The sequence below is a fragment of the Oryzias latipes genome, chromosome 7 (genome assembly GCF_053564925.1).
Source record: "Oryzias latipes strain Hd-rR chromosome 7, Olatipes_Hd-rR_3.1".
Classification (NCBI taxonomy): domain Eukaryota; kingdom Metazoa; phylum Chordata; class Actinopteri; order Beloniformes; family Adrianichthyidae; genus Oryzias; species Oryzias latipes.
The window spans coordinates 23,899,993-23,927,966 of NC_136243.1; the positions used below are offsets into that span (position 1 = coordinate 23,899,993).

At 39.6% G+C, this 27,974-nt stretch overlaps 3 protein-coding genes across 11 annotated transcripts; 1 reads left to right on the forward strand and 2 right to left on the reverse strand.

Moving 5' to 3' along the window:
- Positions 1-356: 356 nt before the first annotated feature.
- ikzf4 (IKAROS family zinc finger 4) lies at positions 357-8,563 on the reverse strand. Of its 6 annotated transcripts, none has more exons than XM_078950628.1 (8): positions 8,474-8,563; positions 6,341-6,395; positions 6,156-6,263; positions 5,764-6,066; positions 5,243-5,410; positions 2,547-2,699; positions 2,335-2,460; positions 357-2,068 (listed from the first exon to the last, which is right to left on the reverse strand). In XM_078950628.1, the coding sequence occupies exons 2-8, from the start codon at positions 6,378-6,380 to the stop codon at positions 1,257-1,259; spliced, it is 1,710 nt and encodes a 569-aa protein (XP_078806754.1). In that variant the 5' UTR covers positions 6,381-6,395; positions 8,474-8,563; the 3' UTR covers positions 357-1,256. The 6 variants fall into 6 exon arrangements, with proteins under 6 accessions (XP_078806754.1, XP_020560314.1, XP_020560315.1 ...); XM_020704655.3 differs by lacking the exon at positions 8,474-8,563 and adding an exon at positions 8,240-8,456; XM_020704656.3 differs by lacking the exon at positions 8,474-8,563 and adding an exon at positions 8,293-8,452.
- Positions 8,564-9,935: 1,372 nt separating this feature from the next.
- Positions 9,936-11,786, reverse strand: dnajc22 (DnaJ (Hsp40) homolog, subfamily C, member 22). Its single transcript, XM_004070450.4, has 4 exons — positions 11,655-11,786; positions 10,670-11,255; positions 10,279-10,571; positions 9,936-10,198 (listed from the first exon to the last, which is right to left on the reverse strand). The coding sequence occupies exons 2-4, from the start codon at positions 11,217-11,219 to the stop codon at positions 10,022-10,024; spliced, it is 1,020 nt and encodes a 339-aa protein (XP_004070498.1). The 5' UTR covers positions 11,220-11,255; positions 11,655-11,786; the 3' UTR covers positions 9,936-10,021.
- A 1,245-nt stretch (positions 11,787-13,031) lies between these two features.
- On the forward strand, positions 13,032-27,871 carry lmbr1l (limb development membrane protein 1-like). 4 transcript variants are annotated; one of them, XM_011477095.4, is made up of 17 exons: positions 13,032-13,294; positions 19,502-19,586; positions 21,033-21,066; positions 21,332-21,471; positions 21,941-22,044; positions 22,127-22,250; positions 22,346-22,414; positions 22,499-22,563; positions 23,669-23,741; positions 23,821-23,907; positions 24,006-24,082; positions 24,166-24,243; positions 24,340-24,413; positions 24,717-24,807; positions 24,927-24,993; positions 25,770-25,931; positions 26,407-27,871. In XM_011477095.4, the coding sequence occupies exons 1-17, from the start codon at positions 13,232-13,234 to the stop codon at positions 26,490-26,492; spliced, it is 1,479 nt and encodes a 492-aa protein (XP_011475397.1). In that variant the 5' UTR covers positions 13,032-13,231; the 3' UTR covers positions 26,493-27,871. The 4 variants fall into 4 exon arrangements, with proteins under 4 accessions (XP_011475397.1, XP_078806757.1, XP_078806756.1 ...); XM_078950630.1 differs by lacking the exon at positions 13,032-13,294 and adding an exon at positions 13,364-13,382; XM_078950631.1 differs by lacking the exon at positions 21,332-21,471 and having other exon boundaries at positions 13,099-13,294.
- Positions 27,872-27,974: the final 103 nt, after the last annotated feature.

Genomic DNA, 27,974 nt, shown 5'->3' on the forward strand with positions numbered 1-27,974 from the left:
TTCTTGGACTTGAGGAATATGCTGGATAAGATTTGGAATAAAGCTCACACCAAGGCTGAAACAAACAACACCAAATAGATAATCACAGGTGATAAATGAACAACTCCAAACTGATTTCTTGTCAGTTGGCTTTTAAATAACCTCTTAAAACACACTTACGTTGTGAAAATTGTTCAAAACTTGCAAAACGACAAAAGAACAGTTTGAAGTCAAACCGACGTGGATCTCGATCGCACGTTGCAGCAGACTCCAGTGCAGAAAAACCACACAGCGTGGCGCCGTGAGGAATGACAGAAGGCCGGCTTTGTCAATAAAATGTCCTGCTGTTGCAAATCTGTTTGTTATTGTGATTGATGTCGTTGATCAGTGCAGTAGAACAACCACAAAAAAATGATTTCATAAAGCCATTAAGTACCTCAGCAAAAGAAGATTATAAGCAGGGGGCCCGAAAACACAGAGGTATAGCACCCCTGGCTGATTCAGTCGGAGATCGTACGCACGACTTGACTCATGGTCTGCTCTGCACCAGTATTCTTAGACTCACTTTAAAAATCCAAAACAAGGAACTTTAGATTGGAGCCCCTGATACCCTCATGTTCTGCATGATTTGTCTGCTCACTCTTCTTTAAAGTTGATATCAAACACAGTTAAACCACGCTGTAAACAGTATGTATTCCTACATACGGTAGGAGTTAAGGCAACCCATTTCTGTGCTTCGTCTAAGACCAAAGTCTCTCTCCCACCCCGAGGCACAAAGCTCCCAGTGCATATAAAGCTTACCTGACACACTAGACAGACGAGACAAAAAAAAAACCTCTTTAGCAACAAAAGCAAACCAAACTTTTTTTCATCCCACAACTGCATGTGAACATGATCTTTAAAGCAGCTAACTACTTTAAAACTGATTAGGAAAAAGATGGCTAGTTGAGATTTGTAAGCACCCTTTTTCTATCTTTTTTGTATCCTTTTTTTTTTTTAGTTTTTGTGAAAAGAAATCCGCAAAAAAGGCACTTTTATCGCAAAACCCAAGAGTTTTGCCATTTCGTTTGGGAGTGCAATCAATGGTCAAATGTCATTTGCCTCCACTGAACTAAAGCGGTGCATTAAATTCGATTTCTGTATATATCTCTGACATTAAAAATTAAAAATCCATTTACCTATACACAGGATTTAAAGGAACCGATCTGGTGCAGAACAAACGTGAGCCCAAAACTTAGGAGAGCAACAGGTGTCCGCATGCAAATGATCCAGTGTCCTCAGCCCACCTGGTGTTCTCCACGGCTGATGTGAGATGAGAACTCGTAGCGGTCCTGGCTGGAGTGGCCGCAGATGTTGCACTCAAACGGCTGTCGGAAGCCGTGGCAGCCCATGTGGATGGTGAACATGACATGGTCCAGAAAAAGGATGCGACAGTGCCGACAGTAGAAGGAGCGAACTGACCTGCCACCTTTGTCTAACACCTGTAAAGAGTCCCTGGGAGAAAAGGGGGAGACGGGGCTCCTCTTTACCACGGAGGGAGGCACAGAACCCCCTTTCTCCCATAATGTATCCAAGTCTTTGGCCTGGTTGGGGCTGGAGGTTGGATGGCAGTGGGGCAGAATTGGGGCTTGGTAGTGGAGGTGGTGGTGGTTGGAGGTACTTGTAGGAGCTGTAGCCCTTGTGCTGTGCTCCTCTGCTGTGCTCTCTGTGTCTGTGGAGTCCGGACAACCGTTGGGCGAGGTCGTATGGCTGTGTGCAGAGGGCTGGTCATCACCTGTCTCCCGCCCGGGCAGGGCAAGAGACATCGCGGCCAGAGCACCTCCACTGTGCATCCGAGGGCCGTGAGGAGTCAGGTTGCTGTTGATAGAGCCCACGACTGTGCGGAGCTCTGCCACAATGCCGGCATGGAGCTGCGACAAAGCAGCTGACTCATTGTTCTCACCTTTACCACTCATGTAGTGGGGGTGTGACCCCGCCAGTCCAGCTGAGTCTCCAGCAGAATGCGAACTCATGAGGTCCCCCTCCTTCTCAGAGCCAGAGGACAGTTCGTAAGGTGCTTCCGGTGGATCAAGGTGCATGTGCTTTTCACCTGGAAAAATGAGGACAGGTCACAAATCAGTACAATGTTAGATGAAAGTGTGCCAGGGATCTAACCGAAGATGCCCGCTGCTGGACAACTTCTGATGCAAAAAACCCTGTTTCTACTACTGCCTCCCGTCAAGCATGTGATCTTTTATTTATTACAGAAATGCAACAAAGAGATAAACCTTGTTTTAGAACTAATCATTTTGAAAAGAAACTACATAAACAGCATTATTTTCCTTAGATTAAAACGTAGGGGGAAAAAAAACGTACCCAAAAACTTCTGTGGTGTTGACCTCTTGCGTTTGGTTATGCTAACAGACAGTCTATCCACAAAGTGGATCTTCTCACTTGACGGCTGCAGTACTGGTTTAGAGACTGTCTCCATATTAACTGACTCTTCAACGACACAAAGGAGAATCCAGGTCACACGTGGCAAACGGCTTGAACTATTAAATATCTGATCCCCAGGTTTAATGGGTTACCTTGTGATGTCTGGTTGTTGACTGCTGTCTGGGGGTCCAGAGTCTTAAGATAGCTATGGCAGCGCTCCAGATGCTCTTCCAATGTGCTCTGCTGCTTGTAGCTGCGACTGCAGTAGCTGCATTTGAAAGGTTTTCCCACCGTCGGAGAAGAGACTGAAAAGTCACCAGAAAGGTTAACTTGAGAAAATATGTAGGAAGATCACTGCTAATAAAATCTGAAAGAAGACACATACTAGAATATATATTGCTTCCCTGAGGGGTTTCAAATAATATAGCCATTGTATTATTGGCTAAATTTGAAACTTTGGATTTCCCCCCTTGATTGGGAATTCCTGAAATTGATCTATGTGGCTTAAAATGGAAAAAAAAAAAGCCTAACCCTTCCACTGCTCGGTTCCATCTAAGCGCGATGCCGGAAGGACTCACGTCATTTCGCTGAAATTCAGTTTGCACTAATCATTTCTCTGAAAATGAACCTATGAGACCAGAAGACATCCACCAAGATCGACTGTACCAAGACTGTACTTGAACACCTGTTGTTTACATGTATCTTCAGCAGGATTTCCTGTTATTATAAACTGTTAAATGTCATATTTTGTCATGGTTTTTTTTGTGTGTTGTACAGAAGATTCTCTCAGTGAAGACCTACTTCCTGTCAGATTCAAAGAAATGAAATGGACCGTTCTAATGACTTTATGACTTTACTGCTTTCACAGTTGAACAGTTTCATGAATTTTGCTCACTGACAGTATAAAAAAATGTATTTCTTGCTCAACTGCTTTTGAACCTGAAGACTGCTCTCTAAAAATAATGATATTTGGTTGTAAACTAGAGGAAATATTGAAAGCTGAAATAATTTTAAAAGGTTTTAAGTCACTAGCTCAATTATCTGAGGAGGGTGAACGCTGCCCAAAAGTATGTTCATGCAAAATAAATCATTCATTGGATGGAGCTAAATAGCTAAAAGAATTTGTTTGTAAACAAGATATTAAATTGACTTCATAGCATTCAAGATGATTCAATTTCTATATAAAATAAGATGCAACTTGCTTCCGATTCCCTCAAAAAGGTTTTTTGAAAGAGGAGGACACAGGTATAGAGGCACATTGAACTTTGAATGATTAAAGCTAGAACAACGTTTAAAAGAATTAGCATTACAGTAACTGGAGTAAAACCATGGAATGGTCTACATTCAGAACTAAAACAATGTCAAAAAACAATGTGAACATTAGTCCATTTAAAAATAGATACAAAGAAATGTTTCAGTCTCTACATCAAAACTCAATAAATAAAAGTGATGAAGTCATTGGCTGTTGTTGATGTCTGAGCCCCATGATGATTGTAATGAAGAAGACTTGATGGTGATTGCTAAACCCCCATCAGTTTATTTTTTTTTTAATTATTGTATTGTATTTTTGTGTCAAAGTAGAATGAGTATCAAGGAGTAATAAAACAAAGCATCTAACTATCACCTTTTCAATCAAATCATATTTCTAAGGTTCTGTCAAAATATTTTTTTTCCTTTAATTGAAGAGGATTCTGTGGCTGACAATGATTTTTGTTATTAGTGGGGGTAATGATTTGACTGGTGTTTTTCTTATAACATTTTGGAAGTAAAGTAAAGTAAAGTAAAGTAAAGTACCAAAGCAAAAGCAAAAACTGCTTGAACAAAGGTCAAATACAAAAGGTAATATAGTTTTCAGATTTGAACAACCACTGAAATAGACATAAAAAGCCCAATTTCCAAAAGAAAAGACCATAAGAATGTATACAATGCCAACATTCATCCATCATCAATGGATGAACCTATGCAGGGTCACAGGGGTTGCTGGAGCCTATCCCAGCTACTCTTGGAAAAAACTTGACAAGTCCACCGCAGGGCCACGTTGAGACAAAATAACCACATTTAAGTGGCAAAATTTGACTCAACCTAAAGGGCATATTTTTTGTTGTTGTTTTTGTTTTTTGTTGTTTTGTTTTGGAGTGTGGAAGGAAGAGAAAATGCAGCCATGCATGGGGAGAACAGACGCTAACCACCCAAAAAGCCACCAACATTACTTGATGTGAATATTTCCCCCTAAGTGTAATCAACAACCAGCACCTATGAGGTTGGCCGCCATCACGACTGCTCTTACACTCGTACAATACATTTCCCTACATGTATTTGTATGCACATAACTAATTTGCATTTGAATTCATTGAACTTTACAATAAGATATTTCTAAAAGCAAGCCACATTTATAAAACCCAAATATCTGCTGCACTACTAAAACTCTTACAGTTTTGGGACAATAGCCACAAACAAGAGGAACATTGCTGTAGATGTCTGAAGTACATCCAGAAACGCTTGAAAGGCCATAAATAATCTTGTTGTAAGATAAAATACTAACTCTTTATGATTTTATCACAAATCAGCATCTGAATATTGCAGTTAGAAAGCAAATATATCTTAAATAGCAACCCAAACGCTTCATAAATACCTTATTTTGAGTAATTATATTTAGAGGTGCTTTTTTTAATCACAATCACAGTTAAGTTCACTAAGCACTAAGCATTAAAACGTGTTTAACAGAAGCCGTTTTATGTCTTCTAAAACAAACCAGTCCCTTCAGTTCCAGGCTTCAGCTGCTCGTCAGTCAGTCAGGGTACAAATGTGAGCTTCAACGTTTACCTTTATGACTTCAGGACTACTTTACCTGCATGCGTGCGCAGATGTCCAGCCAGAGCATCTCTCCGACGACACGCGTAATTGCAAATGGGACATTTGAAGGGCTTCTCTCCCGAATGCAACTTGATATGGCGTAACAAGTTCCCCTTTTGAGTGAAAGAGGCTCCACACTGGTTACACTGGAACGGACGCTCCCCTGAACACACAAGGATTTGAGTCAAAACCCTTTGTGCTGCCCTCATGCAGAGGGTCTCACGAGTCCTATATGCCATGTCAAGTGACTTCAAGTCATCATAGGAAACAGCTAGCAGGGACCCGTTAGGGGGTCTTTTTTGTTAGATGTGACAGATCTGGAGTTAAAAAACAATGTTAAAAAATGAAATTATGTTGTTAATATATTCCAAACTTAAATTATTGAAGGTTTAAGTCACATTTCAAATCCCTGACTGTCAGACTTAAATGTGATTCGGATCTGTATTTTAAGTCCATCTCTGCATAAACCTGTTTTTTTTTTTGCTTTCATGAGTGCAGCCTTCGCTGTCTTCTCACCTGTGTGGCTGCGCTTGTGAACCATCAGCACATTGGGTCCAATGCAGATCATGCCACACACTTCACACTGAAGTTTGCCGTTAGGCAGCCGAATAGGCCCTGGTGAGGTGGAGTTGGGACTGGCCAGGTCATTGTAAATGCTTGCTCTGTTTCTTCTCACACCAGCAAACTCAGAAGCCCCCTCTTCCGTGGGGTCCCGTCGGTCATCCTTCCTGCCGTCAACCCTCACGGCTTCTTTGATCTCCGGCTGGGGAGCACCTGATGATTCCTCATCACTGCACATCTCAACCTTGATGGAGTTTGCTTTTTCAGTGGAAAGCAAAGTGAAACATGTTAAACTCTACACTCGGTGTAAAGAAATCATGGCAGCAACTGATGAATTTCCAGCTGACCACTGAGGGAGCGGCGCGGTGAGGACTGCCGACTGCTGGGGGATTTCGTGGAAGGGCCCTGCAAGCTGCCATATAAGTCCTGCTCAGCTGATGAGTCTCCCCCATTACCTGAAAATCAAAAATGTTCCAGTGTCAGTGAACACTGAAGTGTGGGAACAACATATCCAAACACAACTTTACCTTACCTTTTGCATATGAGCGTCCATTGCAGTCATCAGCATTCATTATCTCACCAGATGCCTGAAAGAGGAGATTTCAAAGGCAAACTGTGAGTATTTCTGTTTATTTATGGCAATACGATTACAAAAACAAATTATTTCAAAATAAAAGAACATGTATCTTTTAAATAAAATATAAAGTAGTAGTGGCAACAACAGAAAAAAAATCTGTATAGAATGTCAAGCAATGACTTTTCAATGTTTTTCTAATATAGAAAAACCTTAATTCGGCTTAGCCTCCTGTAGACGCTGCTCCTCGTGTCAGCAAAAACACATAAAGGGCTTCAGATTTATAGAAAACATGAAAACAGGAGCTTTGAAGGAGGAGTTAGAGCCTCAGTGGGTAGAGCAAAAAACTTCAAGTCACACTCAGTAGACACAAACTTAAAATTGTTATAAAATAACACTAATAATGTGTTCATTTTAATCATTTATAAACACTAAAAACTCCTCTTACCCCAACTTATTGCTTTTTCTGTCTCATCTGCCCTCCTGTTTAAATTGGATTTCTTATTTATTATTGGATTTCTATTTTTTCCATTTTTGTTGCTTGGTTTTAGTATTTTAGTGAATTTCTTGCTATTGACAACCCCATCTGTGTCTGCTGTTGTCTTCTCGGTCTTTGTTTACTGAACTTGTCTTTTTACTGAGGGATCATCAACCGCTTTGGAGACAAAAGATGGAAATTAGCCCAAAAGCTATAATCTTATATATCTGTATAATAATAATTATAATTATTATTATAATAATTATTATAATTATTATAATTATTTATTATTATTATTATTATTATTATTATTATTATTATTATTATTATTATTATTATTATTATTATTATTATTATTATTATTATTATTATGAGAGGACTAACTTTTTTCTGGGTTCCCATATTTTAACTCAGTAAAATAACCCTAAATTTTGGTTGAGTGTGTCACAGTGACAACGATAGTTCTATTCTATTCTATTCTATTCTATTCTATTCTATTCTATTCTATTCTATAAATTGGGTAAACATTAAACCATCAAAACTTAAAAAATGTATAATTCTTCCAAAAAGTGACCCAAAAATATATCTCATTCCCAACATGCATGAATAAGGCCAAAACTGGATTGACGAAATAACCCAATTGTTTTATGTCATAATAATATGAAGCTATGCTTCTGTATATTCTTAATTCTCCTATATTTACGGAGGAGGCTCTTATACATAGCAGTAAATAATTAGAGAAGCGCATATCCAGGCGGACTAACAGTATCTTTATCCTCCAGCCTCTTTTATTTTAGTCCACATGAACAGCTTACACGATTCAAACGGCGTTAAAACCAAGATAAGACTGCACCTTCTGCTTAGATGGATGACAGCAGTGGACATAAGAGACTTTAGGGGCGGAGACAACACATCCAAGGGAAAATGAATATCCTGGCATTGGCCGCGCATGGAGATCAACAGGCGCTGCTGATGCAGCCGGGAGACTCGCCAGTCACACCAGGGCACCCGGGTTCAAAAAGAAAAAAAAAAGCAAGCCCAAACACTTCACTGAAACCCTTTAAACCCTGAAAAGGTCGCGCGCGCATGACATCAAATCTACATTTCTAAACAGTCCTCGTGCCTCGCCGGCGCATCCATGGCGACTTGGCTGAGCCGCTCAGTCGGTGGCTTCGCTCCGCTATGACACCTTTAAGCTCATGGACGCTCCAGACGGCGGCCAGACACGCGGGGGGAGGCAATTTGTTGCAGGAGAGTTGCAATGAACGGAGCTGTCATCCAACGCTGAGCACGTCAAACTGACCTGAGCTGCGGGCTACAGCAGTTCTCACGATCCGTTGCTATGGCACCCGACCACACGACAAACGGTATTCACCTACCCAACTATTCAAAAACATGCCGTCTGTCTCCCTCATCCACACCGATGGCTCACCGAGCGCTGCGGCGCCGTCCGCGAGCCTCCTCTTTACCTGCCCACCGATCGCTGCTCTCCTCTCTAATTGTCTGGATGGCCGTTTGTTTTCCCAAGCGACGACAGCATCTCTGGTATTTTTTTTCCTTTTTTTCCCCGCTCCAACCCCCCCCCCCCCCCCTCCTCCTCCTTTTTTTTATACCTGGGAATCCGTATCCCAACAACTTCCGGGCCCGTGCACAACAGAGTCTCTGATCCAGGGATTGTCGAACACATCGATATTTAAGATTATTCCGGGGCAAAGAATAGATGAATTGAACAAATTTTGAACAAGAAACAACACGTGATGCTGCCAAATAATATGTTTTGAGACTATAATGCTGCAATCCAGAAGAAAATCTGCTAACCTTCATGTAAAATAGATGCATATCTGTATATATATGATTTTTTTTTAATTTTGTTTAACATAGTAACTAAAAACAACAAAAAATCTCCTGAAATTAGCCGCACAAATATTAAATGCTGCTCACTTGCCATGATGAAAATGGTTTGTTCTGACAGTACCTTTGTGTTGCCACAAGGTGGCAGCAAACTGCAGTTTGAATGAAAATCAGGTGGTTAAAAATTAGTTTTTCCATTGAAAAGTGCATCAGGTTAGCAACAGGTTATGAAGCAAACGATGTTCTATTGAAAATCCATCTTTTTAAACCACTATATCCCTTTTGGGGGTCACGGGCTCCCTGAGCCAACCCTGGCCACTGTTGGAAAAAGGCGGGGTACACCCGGTTGCCAGCCTGCCACAAAATTACACACCCATCTCAGTCACAATGTAGAATAAACAATCAACCAATGAAGCATGTCTATTGACTGTGAGGAGAAACCAGTTGAGAGTTAGAAAACCCATGTCTGCACAGGGAGAGCATGCAAACTCCGCACAGAAAGGGGTCCCAGCTAGGATTTGAAGTGGTCCTTCTCACTGTGAGGCAAAAAGGGCTAACCACTGCGCCACTGTGCAGCCCTATTTTTAATAATAATTCAAATATGTTTGATTTAAAAGCACCATTCAGGGACACTGTTTTAAGACAAGATAAAAACACAATTAAAAGCAATAAATTGAAAAACAAAAAAAAAAGGTGGTGATGGAGACAACTAGTAATATGATAGTTTGAACAGCTGGGTTTTGAGTTTTGTTTTATAGGAAGGAAGGCAGTTTTTATTCATATTGTAGAGTGGAGGTGAGTTGCAGAGTTTGGGGCAGAACAGCTCTGCACCCACTGGTGCTGAGGGGGGCAGAGGGAACAGTCAGGTGTGGAGAGGATGTTGGTCTTAGGGAGCGGGATGGTATTGTAATGTGGATCAAATTGGAGAGATGGAGAGGGGCGAGGTCAGGGATGGCTTTGAAAGTATTCAGGATAGTATTTTGAAGTAGATCCTGGATGGAACCGGGAGCCAGAGCAGCTGCTGGAGTATTGGCGTGATTTGGTGGGAGAGGGGGTGTTTAGTTATGATCCGAGCTGCTGAATTTTGAACCAGTTGAAGTTTATGGAGAAGTTTGTGAAGGAGGCCAAAGTGGAGGGAGTTACAGTAGTCGAGACGACTGATGATGAGGCTGTGGACCAGGATGGAGACAGTCTTAGGTGTGAGGAAGGGGCGGAGACAATTCATATTTTTGAAGTTGTAGTTTTTATTTAAGAAAGAAAAATTTAGTCCTGACTTTAAAATAATCCGAAAAGTGAGGAATCCGGGCACATTATTGGAATCGTTGGGGCTTGTGCCAGCGCAGCAGGACCTCATAAGCTTCCTGAACCTTCAGGAACATTGCCTCAGCCTCTTGACTGGGGTTGTGGTCTGGATGCCATGTTTTGGCCAACTCCCTATAGCTTCGAGTTATTTCTTCAAGAGAGGCATCTGACTTTAATGAAAAAACCTGAAGCACAAACACATCACTTTATGAAAATCGCGTTCCTGTACACTGGCCATTTTGATGTTTCATTGTGCACTGCCCACCTGCAGGGCCTGTTTCTCCTTCTCCGTGTATTCTTTGAGCAGTATTTCCAGAATCTTTCTCCAAGCTTCCTCCTGGTATCCCCCTCCAGTGAGTGCGCACAGAATCCGATAGGGAATTAAAAGAATGTACTCCAGCAACCCCCTGAGCCAAGGCAGAAACCAGAAAATATCCAGGAGTGCTGCAATAGAGTCGGAAATGTAGTACAGAGTGGCTGTGGTGTTGTAAAAAATACAGTAACCTATTGGGGCAGAGAAGGCAAGCCAGGCAAGAGCGAGCTTATAAAGTCTTGGACCTGAATAAAAAGTTGAGAAAACACATTTTTAGTACAGCTTTCAGACGGGCTCCTATTTTCAGGTAGTCAAAGTAATAAAGGGGACAATCTTAGCTCACCTAATTTCTGTGTGCTGCTGGTTGTCTGTGGAGGTTTGAACCTGCGATGCTGGGAAGCAGTGATACTAGCAGCCAGGCTTATGGGAAGTGGGGACAGGGTGCTGCCATAGAACACTGGTGACATCATGAGACAAGCTGTCAAGGTTTTTTTGAGGTCTGAGGTCTGTTCACCAACACTGGACACCAGATGAACCCCTGCACCCACACTCAACGGCAGGACAATCAAGTAGAAGAAACTGAGGGAGTTAAGTCCTATCAGAGCCACAGCACCAAAGTACATCCCGACACACACTTGTCCAGCAAACCGGACAGGGCCGGGAGGTGGGGGCACCCTGTTGTTTTCCTTTCTTCTTTCTTTTTCTGGATCTTTATTGGCTGCCCTGACATATGCCGGAATACGGATGACCTCTCTGATCCATCCAAACCCAAATCCGCCCAATGTCAGCATCCACAGCAGAGCATGACTGTCTCTTCCTAAATAGAGATGATGAAGGCCTAGAGGTCCACCTACTGCCCACAGGGCGTAGGCCACCAGAACGCTTTTTACCATTTTGTGAATCAGTACTTGTAGATATGAGCAGTCATCCTGCAGTAAACAGAGAAAAAGTTACTTTCTAATCTAAAAGTCAGTGTGTTAATTGCATATTTCTCGAAATGGTTACCTTCCAATTTCAAATCTAACTACCTCCGTGCTCTGTGATGACTCATGTGTTTAAATCATTTTGGCAAGAACATTCAAACAGATTTTTAATCTCTGCAATCCATCAGAGCAGTTAAATAACATATTATATAAGAGGGGATTTGATTTAGCTGATGGTAAGCATTATCCTTTAGCTTATAAATGCTTAAAGGGAATCGCAAAAAAAACATGCTGACTGAAAGGTCAGAAACTAAAGCAAAAAACTTTTCCATACAGAAATAATTAATTTATTGTCCATACAAAAATTTAACATTTGATTTTGCATTATAAAACTGATTTACTTACTCATTTGTTCTTTTTAAATCTAAATCCAGTTCTTTTTAAATCTAAATCCAGAGAAATCCTTTCAAGTGCGTTCGATAGTAGAAGTTAGTGCATGCTGTTGCAACACTCGGACTTTGGATTGTGACAGTTCTATTACACTCTCAACACACAATCTGCCTTAACAAAGGCCATCGATCACATCAACAGCTACAATAAGGAAATGCTTTCCCGAGAAAGGAATATTTGGGGAAGACCCAGGACACGCTGAAGAGACTACTCTCTCGGTTGGCATGGGAACGCCTCGGGGTCCCCCCAGAGGAAGTGGCCAGTGTGAGGGAAGTCTGGGCATCTTTGCTTAGACTGCTCCCCCCGTGACCCAGTCCCGGATAAGATGGATGGATGGATGGATGGATGAATGGATGGATGGATGGATGGATGGATGGATGAATGGATGGATGGATGGATGGATGGATGGATGGATGGATGGATGGATGGATGGATGGATGGATGGATGGATGGATGGATGGATGGATGGATGGATGGATGGATGGATGTGACAAGTACGAGTCTGTTTACTTTAAAGTGCCACTCTGATCAGTTTTTGATCTACTTTTATGATTGTGCTAAAATTAAAAAAATGTAAAACTTAGTTTTTTTCTAGGACATAGTTTCTGCAGAGTGGCAGTACTTCATTAGGAATTCATCTCTGAGTTGTGGGCTCAGAGGTGGAAAACGTTGTGGACTGTTTCACTACTTCCCGACATCCATGTCTTGACAATCTCTCCCACTAGTTTACAGCCCCTCACATCCCCAACCTAACAGTACTAGTGCTACAAAAGTGTAAGTAACGTTGGAGCGATCCAGCAGTGGAGTTCTAACCCAGATGCCAGCTCAGACAGGGGAAAACAAAGACGTACTAAGATCTATTTGTCTGCAACTGGGTGCAATAGGATGGAGCAGAGAAGGAAACTTGTGGTCCGTCGATAGCTTTTTTTTTTGTCTGCTCCAGATTCACAACAATTAAAATAAAGAAATACTCAGAAATGCAGTTTTAATATTCATTTTTTATACAGGTCCCCCATCATGAGAAAAATGCCACTAGAATATGTTAAAAACAACATTAGAATGTAAGTATAAATTGTGTACATATGCATTAAAATGGTAAAACGTTTTGTATTTTCATGTCTATTTTAAAGAAAGTTGTAATCTGTTTATGTGGTGTTCTTGATTAAATATATTTTTATAGATTAAATTTTGCATGAACAATGAACAATTTTTAAAAAGTTACAGAAATGTACAATGTAAATATTTAGTTTTATTTTCATCCTCGGTGTAAGCTGTGAAGGGGATCAGGGTTTAATTTTGTGTTGAAGTGTTGATTGACAGCCCTCGCACCGCTCATGAGTGAAGCCCCGCCCCTGGAGGGCCCCTCCCCGCTGGTTTTTCGTCAACGCACGAGCGGATTAGCCGTTGAAATAGGGCACTGCTAGCGAAAGCTCGCGACCGCCGCAGCCTCTGGAGAAAATGATGCGCCGTCTTGCAAAGTTTTAACCGACTTCAGTGCCTTGAGCCTGAGGATACTGGTATGGTTTCCCAGGATGGAAACGGACGACGTGTCGGTTCGAGAGCAACTTTTTCACAACCGCGTCCGGGAAACTATAGTAAGTAACGCCGGGCTGGAACTTGCCGTCGGTTGAAATGTGTCTGGTCACTGGTCACCAACAATAAAGCCACGCTCTCACAGTCTCAGTAAGTTAGGGATCTTTTCCAACACGAGTTTTCTGTTAAATTATAGAGGTAAGGTTTTGTTTAATGTTGTCACTGTTCCAGCAACTGAATTGGTAGGTTTGACTAAAATACTCATAAATACTTGCTTTATCATCGTCCAGTTTGCAGCTAACAAACGTTTGACACTATATGCCTTAAAAAAGTATCCCTTCTGTGCCTAAACTAGCTTGGTCAAAATAATAATTATTAATACCTGTTGAACTTCAGACTTGGGGAAGAAATTGACCTGCCCTCTTACAACAAGACACAGGATACCAACCTTTGACCTTCATAATAACATCCAGTTCCTAAAGCTGTGATAAAGCAGTACATAAAGGAAAAAGACAGAATTCTATATTTGAATGGGAGACTCTGCTGCAGCTTTTGAGGAAAGCACGATGATCTGTCACAGTTTAATGTTTTTTTTTAAAGTCCTGCTTAAAGTGGAAATTTAATGACTCGCCAATAAAACCATATGATCATTATTAGAAAGCAGCAGGACAATTGGTGATTACTTGAATTAGTAAACATGGGTATTTTCAGGCTCTATTTGAATGTATTTTACATTCTTTTAGCTGCTGTTAGTTTTCAGATTCAAAAGGATTAAGGGCTGCTCTAGCTATTAATGTTTATTCTTAGACACAGTTTCCTTGGTAATTTTAATTGATTCATACAAAGCACAAATATTACATATTTTATTTATATTACATGTGAAGCCAAGACTCATAAAATTAGTAGTTTATTTTTTTTAAATTAAAGAAACAGTGTATTTAAGTAAGCAATAAACAAGAGGGAAAAAAATGGTAAAAGCGTTCTGATGGCCTACACCCTGTAAGCAGTTGCAAAAAAAAAGTGTCGGACGCCAGTTTACGTGCATAAACAATGTGTACTCTCAGACTTTTTCACCTAATCCTATGGGCGTGTCCAAAGTGGACAACTTATCACTTTTTGACAGTTCGCCATCTGAAGTCATTTAAGGGCAAACATATTTTGAACAAAACTAGACAGTTACGTTTAAAATAAATATTCAATTTGTAAACCCTTTCACAAACAAAGTAAGTAAGTCTGAATTGTAGTTTGATAAATGCAGGATAGTATGCGTGTCTAAGAATACCAAATGCTGATTGTGAAGGTGAGAGGACAGAACTTTTTAGAGTGAACAGAACTCTGAGCACGTGGTGTCAGCTGAACTCTCCTCACCTGAGATAATTGTGAGGCAGCAGAAATGTTAAACATCTTGTCTATTTGCACCTTTGGCTTAGATTAGTTTTCCAAAATGGGTCACAGCGGTAGCTTTTATTCTTCATTTTTGCCCTCCTGTCAGTCCTGACAGATTAGTGATTTAGATATTTTAAAGTCTTTTTGTTTTACTTCAAAACATCTCCATGCATGGGATGCTTTTAAAAACAGGCTCCAAAATTCTGAATTTGAATATCTTGCAATGTAATTTCAATCTTTTCATTTTCTGTCTTCAGCAATTTGACAGAAGCCAAACTGCCGACTGACACTGCCTTCAAAAACAAGGGGCACCACTCGACAGATCTACCTCAATTTCCTCATTTCCACTCATGTGATACATTTTGTGGAAACTTCTAAAGAATGCTCACAGAATAATAAGACGGCTACCTTGTTATATTTTCACTCCTAACAAAATTAGCTTGTTTTTTGAAAAGGACTTGAATTAAGTTATTAAAAATGATCAACATTCTGGACTTCATGCGCGTATGCATGTATGTGAACTAGCTGAAGTGAGAGCCACACAAATCAATATATATTATTATTTTAGGTTGGTGAAAAAAGGAGTGCTGAAATAAATCTAAGCGATTTAAAGCTTTTTCTTTTTATAATGCATGAAAAGTGCACTTTCTTACGTAAAATGCAGCATTGGATTCATTGTAGACTAAATCATTTCAATCATTTTCAGAGGGTTTTCAAATGATAAAATAACTAACAGCCAATATTAGTTCCTCATTATTACAAAAATTAGACAAATATCAACTAATAAAATTTAAGTTGTGTTCCTAATGTCAGATAATCGATGTGATAATTAATAAAATGTGGGTCTAGCCCTTTACAAGATAACAAAAATATAACCGTAAAGGACACGTCGCTTACACAAAGACGAAGGCTGTGGATTTCGACGTTTTCATTCTGTTAAAATTAAAAACTAAAGTCTCAATGCTTCCATTAAAAGAGGCCGTCTCAGAAAGGGTGTTTACATGTATTTCAAAACGACGTAACCATTTTACACTGAAATATTTACCAAATGCTTTTACTAAAGCAAATGTATTCAGTGCCCTGGCTACTTCAAGCTAAATCCGCGTTTCCATTTGCCGGGTGAGCAGGTATTTTATTTCAGGTGAAAGTAGAAACCCTAGATGATTTGTGCAAGATTTTAACTGAATAAAATAGAAATTTGCTTTTCATGAAAACATCTGGAAAAAAGTCTCTATTGAAAATAAAGAAACTCAATTGAAATCGATTTTTCTGGATCAATAATCTTTCTCTTTCCAATGACCTTTTTTATACCACTTTAAACTTGGAGCTGTAAAGCTAAACTGGGCATTAAGATGCATAAACATTGGGAAACTAAAAATAATATTGCAAATGAAGTGAAATATTTTATAAAGATGATTCCAAAACCACCCAAAGTAAAGTGCATCCTCTCCGCATATATGTTAGTGGTGATATCAGTGTTATTGGTAATAAAATATTTTTAAAAGACAGACTCCAAAGGGAGAACTCAAAAGTTATATTAACTAAAGAAAATATATTTAACAAGAATTCTGGAAGTGCATTTTAATCATGTCAATCAAAGTGTATTATTTTCTTGATCTTGTTTGAAATGGACAGTAATACAAAAACAATAATGGCAAAAGGGGAAGATGTTTGTGGGATTTTTTTTCTTTGTCATGTGGGGAGGATTTTGAGGCTCATTTAAAGTTTTTTTTCTGTGTCGATGGAAATGTGGCCAGTTTGAAGAATTCCCTGTTTCATACAAAAATCCTTTTGGATTTCAGTGTTGCCTTCTGGAACATGCTTAAACTGCACTCCTTGCAGAAAACTGTTTTGTTGACATTTCTAAAGCCCAAATCACCACCTGATAATAAAACTTGCGAAGATGGTTTTTTTTAAGCCGACTGTACATTTGTTTGATGCTACTTTTGCTTAAACTTAATTTTCCATGTTTTTGAGTGTAATTTTAGAAATGATTATTTTTTTATATATTAATATCATTATATTATGTATTTTAATCAGGAAGAAATATCGTGTGTGAAATCACCATAGTAACAATGTTGTTTAGTTCAAGTCCTATTGATTTAGAGGGTTAGTTATGCTAGAGTGAGATTACTTTTTCCCACGTTAGCATGACTAACATAGTTAGCATTATTGGCATCTTAAGCAATGGGTGTGTCCAAATTGGAGGGCTGCATCCTTCAATGGCCGCGGCCTTCCCGGTCGATGTTGGCCGGGTCCTTCGTCCACCGGGTAGGCTGGATGTCAACGGCTGTGAATTTGGACTAGTCTAGTCTTTAGATAATTCCAGCCGTTACATCGGCAAATGTCCTGTTGCCTGGCAACCGTGAGTCCCAAACAGAGAGTAGTAGTGAACCAGCCATGAAGCACAAAATTCTTCTGGCTTATTTGATCCAACTTTTAATCTTGGATGTGTAATTATTTCTAGCTCCGGTCCAGTCTGCCTTTTGTTGTCAGAAAACCTCTGAGTTCGGCCGCAATGCATCTTGGGATATGGACAGCATAGAAGGATACACCAGACCAATCCTTGAAATTGGGAAAAAAGAAGGCCATATTCGTTGGCCGCAATTTGGACAGCACTGGTTGTGGCACTGTGACTGACGTAAGCAACCCACAAATGCAGCCCAGGAAGAACTCAGCCCTCCAGTTTGGACACAGCCCGAAAGTCAGATTATTTTTTGCCACATTAGGCCCAGTTCAAAATCTGGAGGCTGCATAGTCTTTACTAATAGAATAGATGTACTTTACAGACTTTAATAAGCAGATCATGCATTATTTTTGCAGGTATAAACACTTGTGAATATGCCAGAAAATAACTGCCAGTGAATGCTGACAGATAAAGAAGGAAATAATAAAAGCATCAGGAAAAATTCAACCCCTGACATTTTTGTTTTGTCATTAAAGTTGACATGTGATTGCAAATCATCCTAGTTGACAGCATTTGGCAAGTGAACAAGACTTACTTGAACAAAATTAGCTTTGTGAGATGTGTGAGAAATAACGTAAAGAGTTCATGTTGGCATGCTCCCTCAACCCCGGGATCAGTAAGCGTCTGAGTTGAACCGAAAAGAAAAAAGAGGGTTGATAAACATCTCCCCCAGATTCCTTTTGCTGTAAATCTAGTGATTACATCTTCAAAAAAAAAAGCTGACTTGTGCTGAAAAAAGTGTGACTGATAATTAGAGGTTTCATGTTTCTTAGCAACATTTGGTTGAATCTGCAAGCGTGATTTATCATGTTGAGCAAACATTATATAAAGTCTGGCTGGTTGGTTTCTAGTTTTTATAAAGAAAACAAAGTTGCTAAAAGTTTAGTTTAGTTTAAAATAATGACAATATTACAACGTGAAAATAACATCTGTCTATATTTCTAAAAGTACCCTATTATGAGCTAAAGCTTATTTTTTATTGAACAATTGTGTTTTTTCTTGTAAATTCCCTTTTTTTTTATACTGAAATAGTTGTGTTGCTGCTGTTTACACTGAAAAAGGTTACTATAATCTGAAGATGTTATTGCTTTCGCAGTACTTGAGCATTTTTGGTTTCTGCTTGTAAACTGTATATACCGGTACTGGTTTTGTTGGGGGGGGGGGCAGGTATTTTGGAATTTTGAACATGTGTTACTTGTAATACTTTGGAAGTTTTTAAATTGTATTTGGAACAACTCTAAAATGTGCATGCTTTATTGATGAACACATTTAGCCATTTATTACAAATCATCACAGCTTTTTGTCGAGCAAATACAGAATATGTATAAAAATAATTAATTAAAAAATCTAACCATATAAATATGGTTTTGACCTGTAAGATGATAAATCAAACACAAATATTTGTCATGTCTAAAACCAGCAATGTTGGTTTTAGTTAAAGAAGTTCATTAGCATAATGTGGTAAAGTTAGCCTCTAATTTTCATATTCCTTTGCTTCTAGAATTTTGCAGTGAATGTCCCAAATATTTGCCTAATACTGCTCCATTTTTGTGTTTTTTGGTTTCACTTTAGAGTACTGAGTAACTAAGAGGAATAATGTGAACTTGCTGTATACCTGAGTATACTGGTACATGGTGTGTGTGTGTGTGTGTTCTGGATTGGAGCAGCAGGATCTTAGGAAAGAATGTGGAGGAGTGTGCTGCTACAGCTGAACTTCCACAGAAACATTTTTATGTATATTCCCTGTTAATGTCAATTTTTATTATAGTTATAGTTGTTTTATTATAACTGTTGATAGAGATTGATATTTGATATGGACTTTTTCTTCCCCAGAATATACTGAAATGTGTAATTGTATTTGAACATGAAGGGAACTGAAACTGGAACATCTTTTGAAAATGCTTAAACTATCAGATACTAACCTTCAGTTTACCAGTTAGTTTCTTTAAGCTGTATGTTCTTTTACAGACAGATTGTCCTGTGTGTGTTGGTTGGAGTTAACTTTGGATTAATACATCAAGCTGCAGCATGGTGGTGACCCTCACTGTTGTGGCCCGTTTGTCCATGAACCCCCTTTAATCTAATTCAGTAGAACAATTTGACCTCATTTTCTTTGTTTTTGACAGAGACATAATCTTTAGGCTCCATCTGCCTCTTAGGATGAGGTGAAGGACTGGATGTTTTGCACACATTCACTCCCCCTTTGTCCCTTTTATTTTTCTTGGATGCACCCCTCTTTAAAGACCTGTTAGACTGCACAAAACCGATTTCAATCAGATTCAATGGATGAATTATTCATTAGTTGGCAGCACAAATTGTTGACAACTTGTTCTTCACACACTTGAATTTTCACTCTCTCCAACATGTTGCTTGTAGAAATCTCAATGGTCTTTTGTTTTTGTTTTTTCTTGTGCAGATCTGCATTCTCCTCTTTACATGCCTCTATATGGTGTGTTACCTTGTTCTCACCCACTTCAAGAAGACTGCTGAGTTCCTCACAGGTGAGTTGAATATTTGTGAGAAAACTTTTCATCAAAGGTTAATTGGAAGTTGCCTTCAGGGAGCAGTGTTAACAGGCACAATGATTACGTTGTGTTTTGGAATGTCTTTTCCACAGAATAGGTTGGCAACTGTATCCAAGCTCCCACAGGTGTTAAGAAACGTGTTCCTATATGGAATGTTTTTTTTTAATGAACTTTCATTTACATGCACATTTTAGAAAAAAAGAGGCTCTGGAGATGAAGAGGATACGTGGTTTTTGTATCCAATGTAGATGGGCTGGAGGAGGGGTGGTAGAAAACGCTGCAGAATAAGCTGAGTCACCTGAAAGGCATTAAAGCAGACTCTATAATGACTAGCATTGTAATGCAATTTGTCTTAATGCAGTTATTCTGTTTCCATAATGCAGTTTATGTTTTCCACTGGCACTGGAATGAGAGAGCAGACCTATTTAAAACCATTTCAAAAGGAAGATGTGAACTGTTGAAGTGTCCAGGATGTCGGCACAGTGGGTGGGAGACACTTTGTGTGCACGTGTACCCATGCTTTGTAATTGCTCCTATACAAGTCATGGAGGACAGAAGTACAGTTGTGCCCTGCAACCAAATGACGATTGTGCAACTCCATCCAGCAGAGTTGTTTGTGACACAAAGCAGCCGAGAGCTGACTGTTGCTTCATATGGATTACTTCCTTCTGCAACAACTTTCACACAAGAGATTTATGAAATAAAAACACAGCCTGATGAAGGAAGACTAACTGAAACATTTGATGTGGGTATCTACTCTACTTGTTGAACAGGAAGTTAACTTCAACTGAAGGGTCTTCAGGCTTTGTGTGTTTTCTGTATTTATTTGGATTCTTGGCCTTTCTTGAACAAAATGTTCCAAGCAGGCCTGCAACCCACCCCCTTCTTTGAGTGCTGGACTTCACCTTCATAAAGACTTCATTCTCTCCATCCTTGCATGCTTTAAAGACCAGCTCCAATGAAATTGTGTTTTAGGTGTTTTTAACATGTAGCATTTTTCTCATCATGGAGGACATATAATATGACAATTAAGCTTAGATTGCATTTCTGAGTATTTCTTAATTCAGATTGTTGTGAATCATGAGCAGATGAGAAAATGCTGTTTGAAAAAGCTTGTAGCTGCGACGTAGAAGCTCCAGTCGGTCGGCCACAAGCTCCATTCTGATGCAGACAAATAAATCTGTGTACGTCTTTGTTTTCCTCGTCTGAGCTGGCTCGCTTGCCGTTTTTGTTGCACTGCTAGGCTGGGGGTGTGAGGGGGCGGCAAAGTTGCACTGCACAAATGGTCCCGCCCCGTCTTGGTGACAAATTTCTGATCTGACCTACTGCTGCCCTGCAAAAACTATTCTAAAAAAACAAAAGGTTCTTCTAGAAAGGACAAAGGTTTAGCATTTCATTTATCCATTTGTTTCTTTCTTCCAGATGATATTGAAGATGCTACAGTCAATAAAATTGCGTAAGTAAAAGCCTCCATTAACGGCTACCAGACACCTGTGAAATATTTCCCAAACCTGCTTATCAAAATGACATGTAGAGACCATTAGTGTATTTATTGTCTTACATGTTCAGTATGTTGGCACACGACTTCACTGTCCCTTTGCTCATTGTCCTTTCATGCTGAAGCAGATAGTCGAGGCTGCATTAGTGTTCCACCTGCTGATTTGTTCTTTCACAGAACCTAATCAGAGGCTGCTCTCATGTTCCGTCTTCTCTTCCTGCAGACTGTGGTTGTGCACGTTCACCCTGTCTGTCGCAGTGTGTGCTGTGCTGCTTCTCCCCATCTCCATTCTGTCAAATGAAGTCCTGCTCACCTTTCCGCACAGCTACTACATGCAGTGGCTCAATGGATCTCTCATACATGGTACAGCGGAATGCTTTATTGCAACATGTTAGCGCACAGTTGAAAGTATCAGCTTCTTTTGAGCATAGTTAAACTCCACAGGGCAGCGCTGCTCCTGTGATAACATTTAAATCAATATAAAACAGGACTCTGTGCAACAGATAATTATTATGGATCAGAATAGCTTTGACCTCACAGTTTGGAGTTATTCTGTTCAACTGCTGCTGTCTCCTAATGAGCTTTCGGCTGAGTTGAGTCAAAGTAATGTTCTGTAGGTACTATTGAGGAATGGTATTTGTGCACTAAAGAGATTGATTTTTGGAGTAACCTTCTTTTCTTTGTGTTGGCTTGTATGAGCATTCCTGTGTTATTTTCCAGGGATAGGCCTCCCAGTGGTAGACAGTGGCACTATCAGTTTTTAACTCAAACTGAAATGAATGTTACTGATGAAAATAAATGTGCTAAATTGTTTTTTTTATCCTCTTTTCAGGCTTGTGGAACCTAGTCTTTCTTTTTTCCAATTTGTCCCTGGTTTTCCTTATGCCCTTTGCTTATTTTTTTACCGAGTCAGAGGGATTTGCAGGGTCCAAAAAGGTACAGCATTTCTTCTTGCCTTGCATATGGCAGTCCCTTGTCTTACAGCAGTGTTGTGTATCTATGTTCTGTGGCTGTGTAGGGAGTAATGGCAAGAGTGTATGAAGCGGTTGTGTTGCTCCTGCTGCTGGCTCTGCTTGTGCTGGGCATTGTGTGGGTGGCTTCAGCTCTCCTCCATGACAACATAGCTCGAAAGAGCCTCTATGGTGAGTCATTTCTGTTATAGCTGTACTTCTCATATAAACTTGGCACACAGTTTAGCAAGTGTTCTTCACTTTTCTTCTCTCTTTTTCAATTGCAGACCTGTGGGAATATTACCTTCCCTACCTGTACTCGGGTATCTCTCTGTTTGGAGTGCTGATGCTTTTGTGTAAGTTCACCTCAACGACCTTTAGGAGTTCCAAGAATTGTGTTTTGACTCTTGCAGATCATCTCATGTGTTCTCTCTTTTCAGTGTGCACCCCTTTTGGGTTATCTCGCATGTTCAGTGTAACGGGCAGCCTGCTAGTCAAACCACGGGTGAGTCACAGACAGAATGTTTACAATAATAACCGAGACTGAATGTCTGCAGCCTCACTCTTTATGGCTGCTTTTCATCACAGCTATTCATTCCACATTTTCAAAATCCTCGTGACTTTCTTTGCAGATTTTTAATTTGTTGTATTTAAATCAGAAAATAAGCGATGTGATGCATAATCGGTATTTTAATCACACTTACTAATGCAGAAAAAAATGGCGTTCTGCCTACACACAGAAAGCAACTAAAATATGCTGTGGGTTTAAATGGCTATAAAAAATGTATACTTGGAAAAAATACGTTTTGAATCTTTTTCTACATTTTGAAAGCACAATTGCACAATTAAAACCCATTGTTTACCTGATAAAGCCCCGGCTATTTTCCCTGTTCCTTTTTTAGCACACGATTTCAATTTTATTGACTTCTATTAAAATGAAAGTTAAGAATAAAATTATTTTAATAAATCTAAACTAAAAAAAGGAATCCAGGGTAAAATAAATGTATGGTTTTTGCACAAATGAGATTAAATCAAATCAGAGCTCTAATAGAGTAATATGTAGTAATGTCTCTATGAAGACTCATTCATCCAGGTTGATTCCATCATAGTAGTAGGTTTAGGGGCTGTCATCTGGACTTAATTTTTAAAGTTAGAAGACGTTTCACCTCTTATCCAAGAGGCTTTGTCAATTCTGGGAATTGATAAAGCGAATTGACAAAGCCTCTTGGATAAGAGATGAAACGTCTTCTAACTTTAAAAACTAAGTCCAGATGACAGCCCCTAAAACTACTATTATGATGTAGTAATGTCAACAACATGTGAAAAAATCATTAGAAGACATCTGAAATTTAATATGGAGGTTTGTGTTAATTATTATTTGGTACAACAATAAAAAGAAATGTAAAAAAATGAAGTTCTCTTTTAAAAAAAAACCTCTGCTGGTGTTTATCCATATTATCTAACTGAACAGTCAACCACAGTCGATTATTTAAAAAAAAACCTTACTGGTTTTGATCAAGTTTTCTCTATAATGTATGACACAAATAGGATTTTTGGATGTAGATATTTCTTTTGATATTTTCTAAAAACTACTCTCTGTCTTTATCAAGCTGCTGGAGGACATAGAAGATACTCTGAGCTGCTCCATGTTTGAGGAAAACTCTCTTCGCAGGAAACTTAACTGTAAGTTTGTGTATTAATCCCTCCTGTTATTTTTTGGCGGACTTTTTTTTTTTAAATTTTTGTTTACATCTGGTTGAAGGTGGAAACAAGTCGTGTTGGTCTAAACTAAACATGGAGGCTTTGAGACAGGAGTATCAAACAGTCCGGACCAAGCGTGTAGCACTGGGTAACTTGGACTAAAAAAAAATGTCTCGCTATTTCAAATCTTCTGTGATGCCAGCCATTTCCCCATACGCTCATTAATACTTTTTGTTTCCTCCATAGAGATGCGCAGGAAAGCATCCCCATGGCAGCGGAACCTGGGTTACCCTCTGGTGATGATGGCACTCCTGGCACTGACGGTACACATCACTTGATGCGAATTTATGTTATTAATGTTTTGAATTTGGTTATTAATATTGGTGTATATCCTGTTCTTCTTCAGGTGATGTGTGTTCTAATGGTTTGTTTTAATGTACTGGAGTTACTGCTGGATGAAACGGCTTTGCCCAGAGGAATGGAGGTAAAGAAACTTGCTGGAAGACTTAATAAACATGTCCTGCCTGGTGCCTGACAATCAGTACTCTGTGTTATTGATGAGTTTTGTGTCTTGTTGTAGGACCCTCATCTGGGAATGGCCTCTTTCTCCATGTTTGGTTCACTAGGTGCTGCAGTTCAAGTGGTTCTCATCCTGTATCCTTTCACCACCTTAACTGAACTCAAATGCAGTTTTGCAGCATAATCAAAGCCTTTCCTGCTGCAAGTATAATCCTTCGCTTTGACTTAGAACACACTTTTGAACAAATCCACAAACCCAATGACATTTTTAGCAAAGCCAATAGAGTCTTTTGGCAGTGAAGTGAGTCCAGACAGTTCAACTGGTACTCAACTACAAGTATGACTTCCCTCTGACTCAGATGTACAAATTGCTCTTCAAAAGTCAGTATGTGGTGCTCAGTCAATTTTGTTTTACTGTTGTCCTTAAAAAGAAATCAGTTACCTGATGTTGTCCTCAGTCGTTGGTTTCTACAGTTCTTCTCTGTTCTCTGGTCTCCTTCCTCGGGCCAAAGACACCAACCTGACACAGGTATCGAACATTTGGGCACCACATGACCTTTACCTCGGGTTAAGATGGTGCTGACAAATCATTTAAAGATCATTTCTGTTTATAATTGGTAGTCATATCCAAATGTAACTTTCTTTCAGATAATTGCAAATTGTGTTTCGCTGCTTATTCTGAGCTCAGCCCTGCCAGTCTTCTCTCGCACTCTTGGTAAGGACATGGCTTACACATTTACTAAAGATTACAGTCCAATGGAAATGCGGTGTTGAGCAGTAAACTGGTTCACATGTGTGCTGTGCATGCATTAATATAAAGTTAAGGCACACGGTTTTCTCACAGTTCAAAACTCTAAAGGTATTCATAGCTGCTCAAATGAAAGATAAAGTGCAGTTTTAACTAAAACTGTAATGGGAAAAAAGCTTAAGTTCTGTCCTATTGTGTTGCCTTACTTTGTTAGAAAATAATTTAAAAATGAAATATGGCTCATTTCAAAAGTTTCCAAACTGGTCCGAAGCTGTGGTAGTTAAATGCTGGATTACATTTTAGATGGAAACATGTTTTTGCTTCATCAAAACCTGAACACTGGATTACAGCATTTGAAATGCTTATCCGCTCACTCAAGCTTCTGGCTGCTGAAGCAAGCTTAGGGGGCGTCTTAACAGAAAAGACTGACAGTACAAAAAACTAAGCTCCCTGCTTCAGCGGCTGGACTTTGAACTACGGCTGAACGTATGGACTTTGTCATGAACAATCTGAAATATGCAATCGATCTTTATTACAGAAACTCAATAAGAAACATTTCTGTTAAGTGTCATGGACCACAATGATGTTTACACAAGTTTTGAATTGTGCTAAATCATCACTTGTAGTTTTAATGTTATCCACAAGATGTCATGTGCACATCATAAAAATACTCCCACAGTGTTTTAGCTGGAGCAGTGCATTTGTATGTAACGTCTGCTTTCGCCTCTGTTCCTCTGCGTCAGGGATCACCCGCTTTGACCTGCTGGGAGACTTTGGCCGATACAACTGGCTGGGGAACTTCTACGTCGTCTTCCTTTACAACATGATGTTCGCTGGTCTCACCTCAGCGTCCCTGATAAAGACCGTCACCTGGGCCGTGCAGAGAGAGCTCATCCGTGCTTTTGGTCAGTTTGAACGCTTGTGGAAAATTGTTGCTGTGCTGGGCTGAAATGACTTCACGCTTGGACAGCCGTGTCACGAGTTTCCCCACCTTTGGCCCTTACTTCCCGACGGGTTGGTCCCTCTTCCTCAGATAGAAAGAATACAATTCTTTCAGGAAGTTTTAAAGGGACAAGAGGAGAGTCGGGTTCCCCCTTGGGGACCTTCAGGCACATTGCCCTCTGAGTGCACACACCCTCTAAACTTCCACCCAACACAAACAAGCGCTGGGAGCAGGGGCCCAGCAGCTGCACGCACACTCACCATCACCCTCCTCAAAGTATAGATGGCGTCTTTACAACATGGCAGCTCTGTCACACTTTCCCATGACCTCACAACTAACTTTTCAACAGTGATTAATAGTTTTCAAACCACGAAAGTCATATAAGCTTTGCAATAATTAGTGTTTCACACCACTTTAATGTTTGTTTCTCTTTGCAGGACTCCACAGGTTGCCTTTGACTGTGTCACGCTCCACGGTGCCCTTCAGACTCCTCCTGGCTAGTGGTCTGTCTAAAATCCAGTGACTTTGTTAACCTCAGCACTGAGGCTTTTGACCTTTTTAAAAAGATGAGCCAGTTTTAATGTGCCTCTGCTGAATCGACGGCACTGGAAGTCAGTAGATTCTTGGCTGGCTGGCACAGGAGTTTGGACCTGGAGTCTTCGTCTGCACTCAGTCCAGTGCTTCATGTTCTGGGTTTGAACCTTTTTTAAAGAAGGTCCAGATTGGAGCTCCTGTTGTGGAGGTTACTGGACAAGAAAGAAAAGGCATTCAAACCTTGTTGGTGGGTCTCGCCATCGCTAGGACCAATGGGGCCCCTCCAAACACCTAACAGACATGGCCTCATAAAGCAGTTGTTTTGTTGACACGTGTAAGTTGGCAGTTATTTTGAAATATTACACTCTAGCTGTGACATCATTTCCTCTTTCCTTTTTTAGGTCGCCTGAACGCTTTGTCTTTGTTTTTTTTTTAAGGAGTGTGCCACCATTTTAAGATGTGTCTATCTGTGAATCTGTGGGTTACACAGGGAACACAAGATGCATGTAATAGTTCTTCATTGAGCTCCTTTTTTTAAGAGGAGCAACAAATGTTTTCTGACGTAATCCCCAAAAAAAACTGCTGTTTTTTGTTTAAATAAAACAAACAAACACAGGAATTATTTCAGAAAAGTTCAAAAAGAAGCTTAACTAGTTATGCTCAGTATTTTAGAGTGTGGCGTTCATGACACACATTAGCAGGAACTTTTGACAATCAAACTGTGAATTATATGACCTTTTTGGGAAAGTGCAATATTTGATATAAACTTTACCAAAAATGTTCTCATGTCAGTCTTTTCTCTATGTTCAGCATCATGGTTGTAGTCATTTCTTGAATATTTCACTAAGCTGTGACTGAGGAGCCTCGTGGTATTCACTAGTGTTTGTTTTCTGATGGTCACACGATTCTATCTTAATATTTACTGCGTGTTGGTGATTTAGTGTTCTTTCACTCTGCTGCTGTCCTGTCCTGCTGCTTTGACCAGCAGAGGACGGTGTTTCTTAATTCCAACCAGTCTTTTGGTTGTGAGTTTCTATGGTCAAAAAGTTTATATTTGTATTTTATACAAAACACAGTTTACAAATGACTTTTTGGGGGAATGCTATTCTGGATTATTTTTTAACTGAGGTTTTCTAATGTGGTTTTATTGTTATTTATGGGCATTTTAGGGGTCTATACATTACATTTGACTTTCTCAGAGTTTTTTTTTTTTTTTTTTGTGATGTATTTGAGCCAAAAGAAAAGCCTTTTGTCACTTTTGTAAGTTTGTTTACTTTAATTTGCTTCAGTGGCTCACATTTACCTAAATCATTATTTTTCTCCTCAGTTTTGTGACCTGAAAGCAATAAAAATATTTAGAGTTTGTTACTTCTTTGTGTCTTTTTTTTTTTGGTGGTGGACCTCCTACTGGAAACCATTTCTTTGATGCTGCCGTTTTTCATTAAATGTTGCAAAAGTGTCTCTTGTGCCA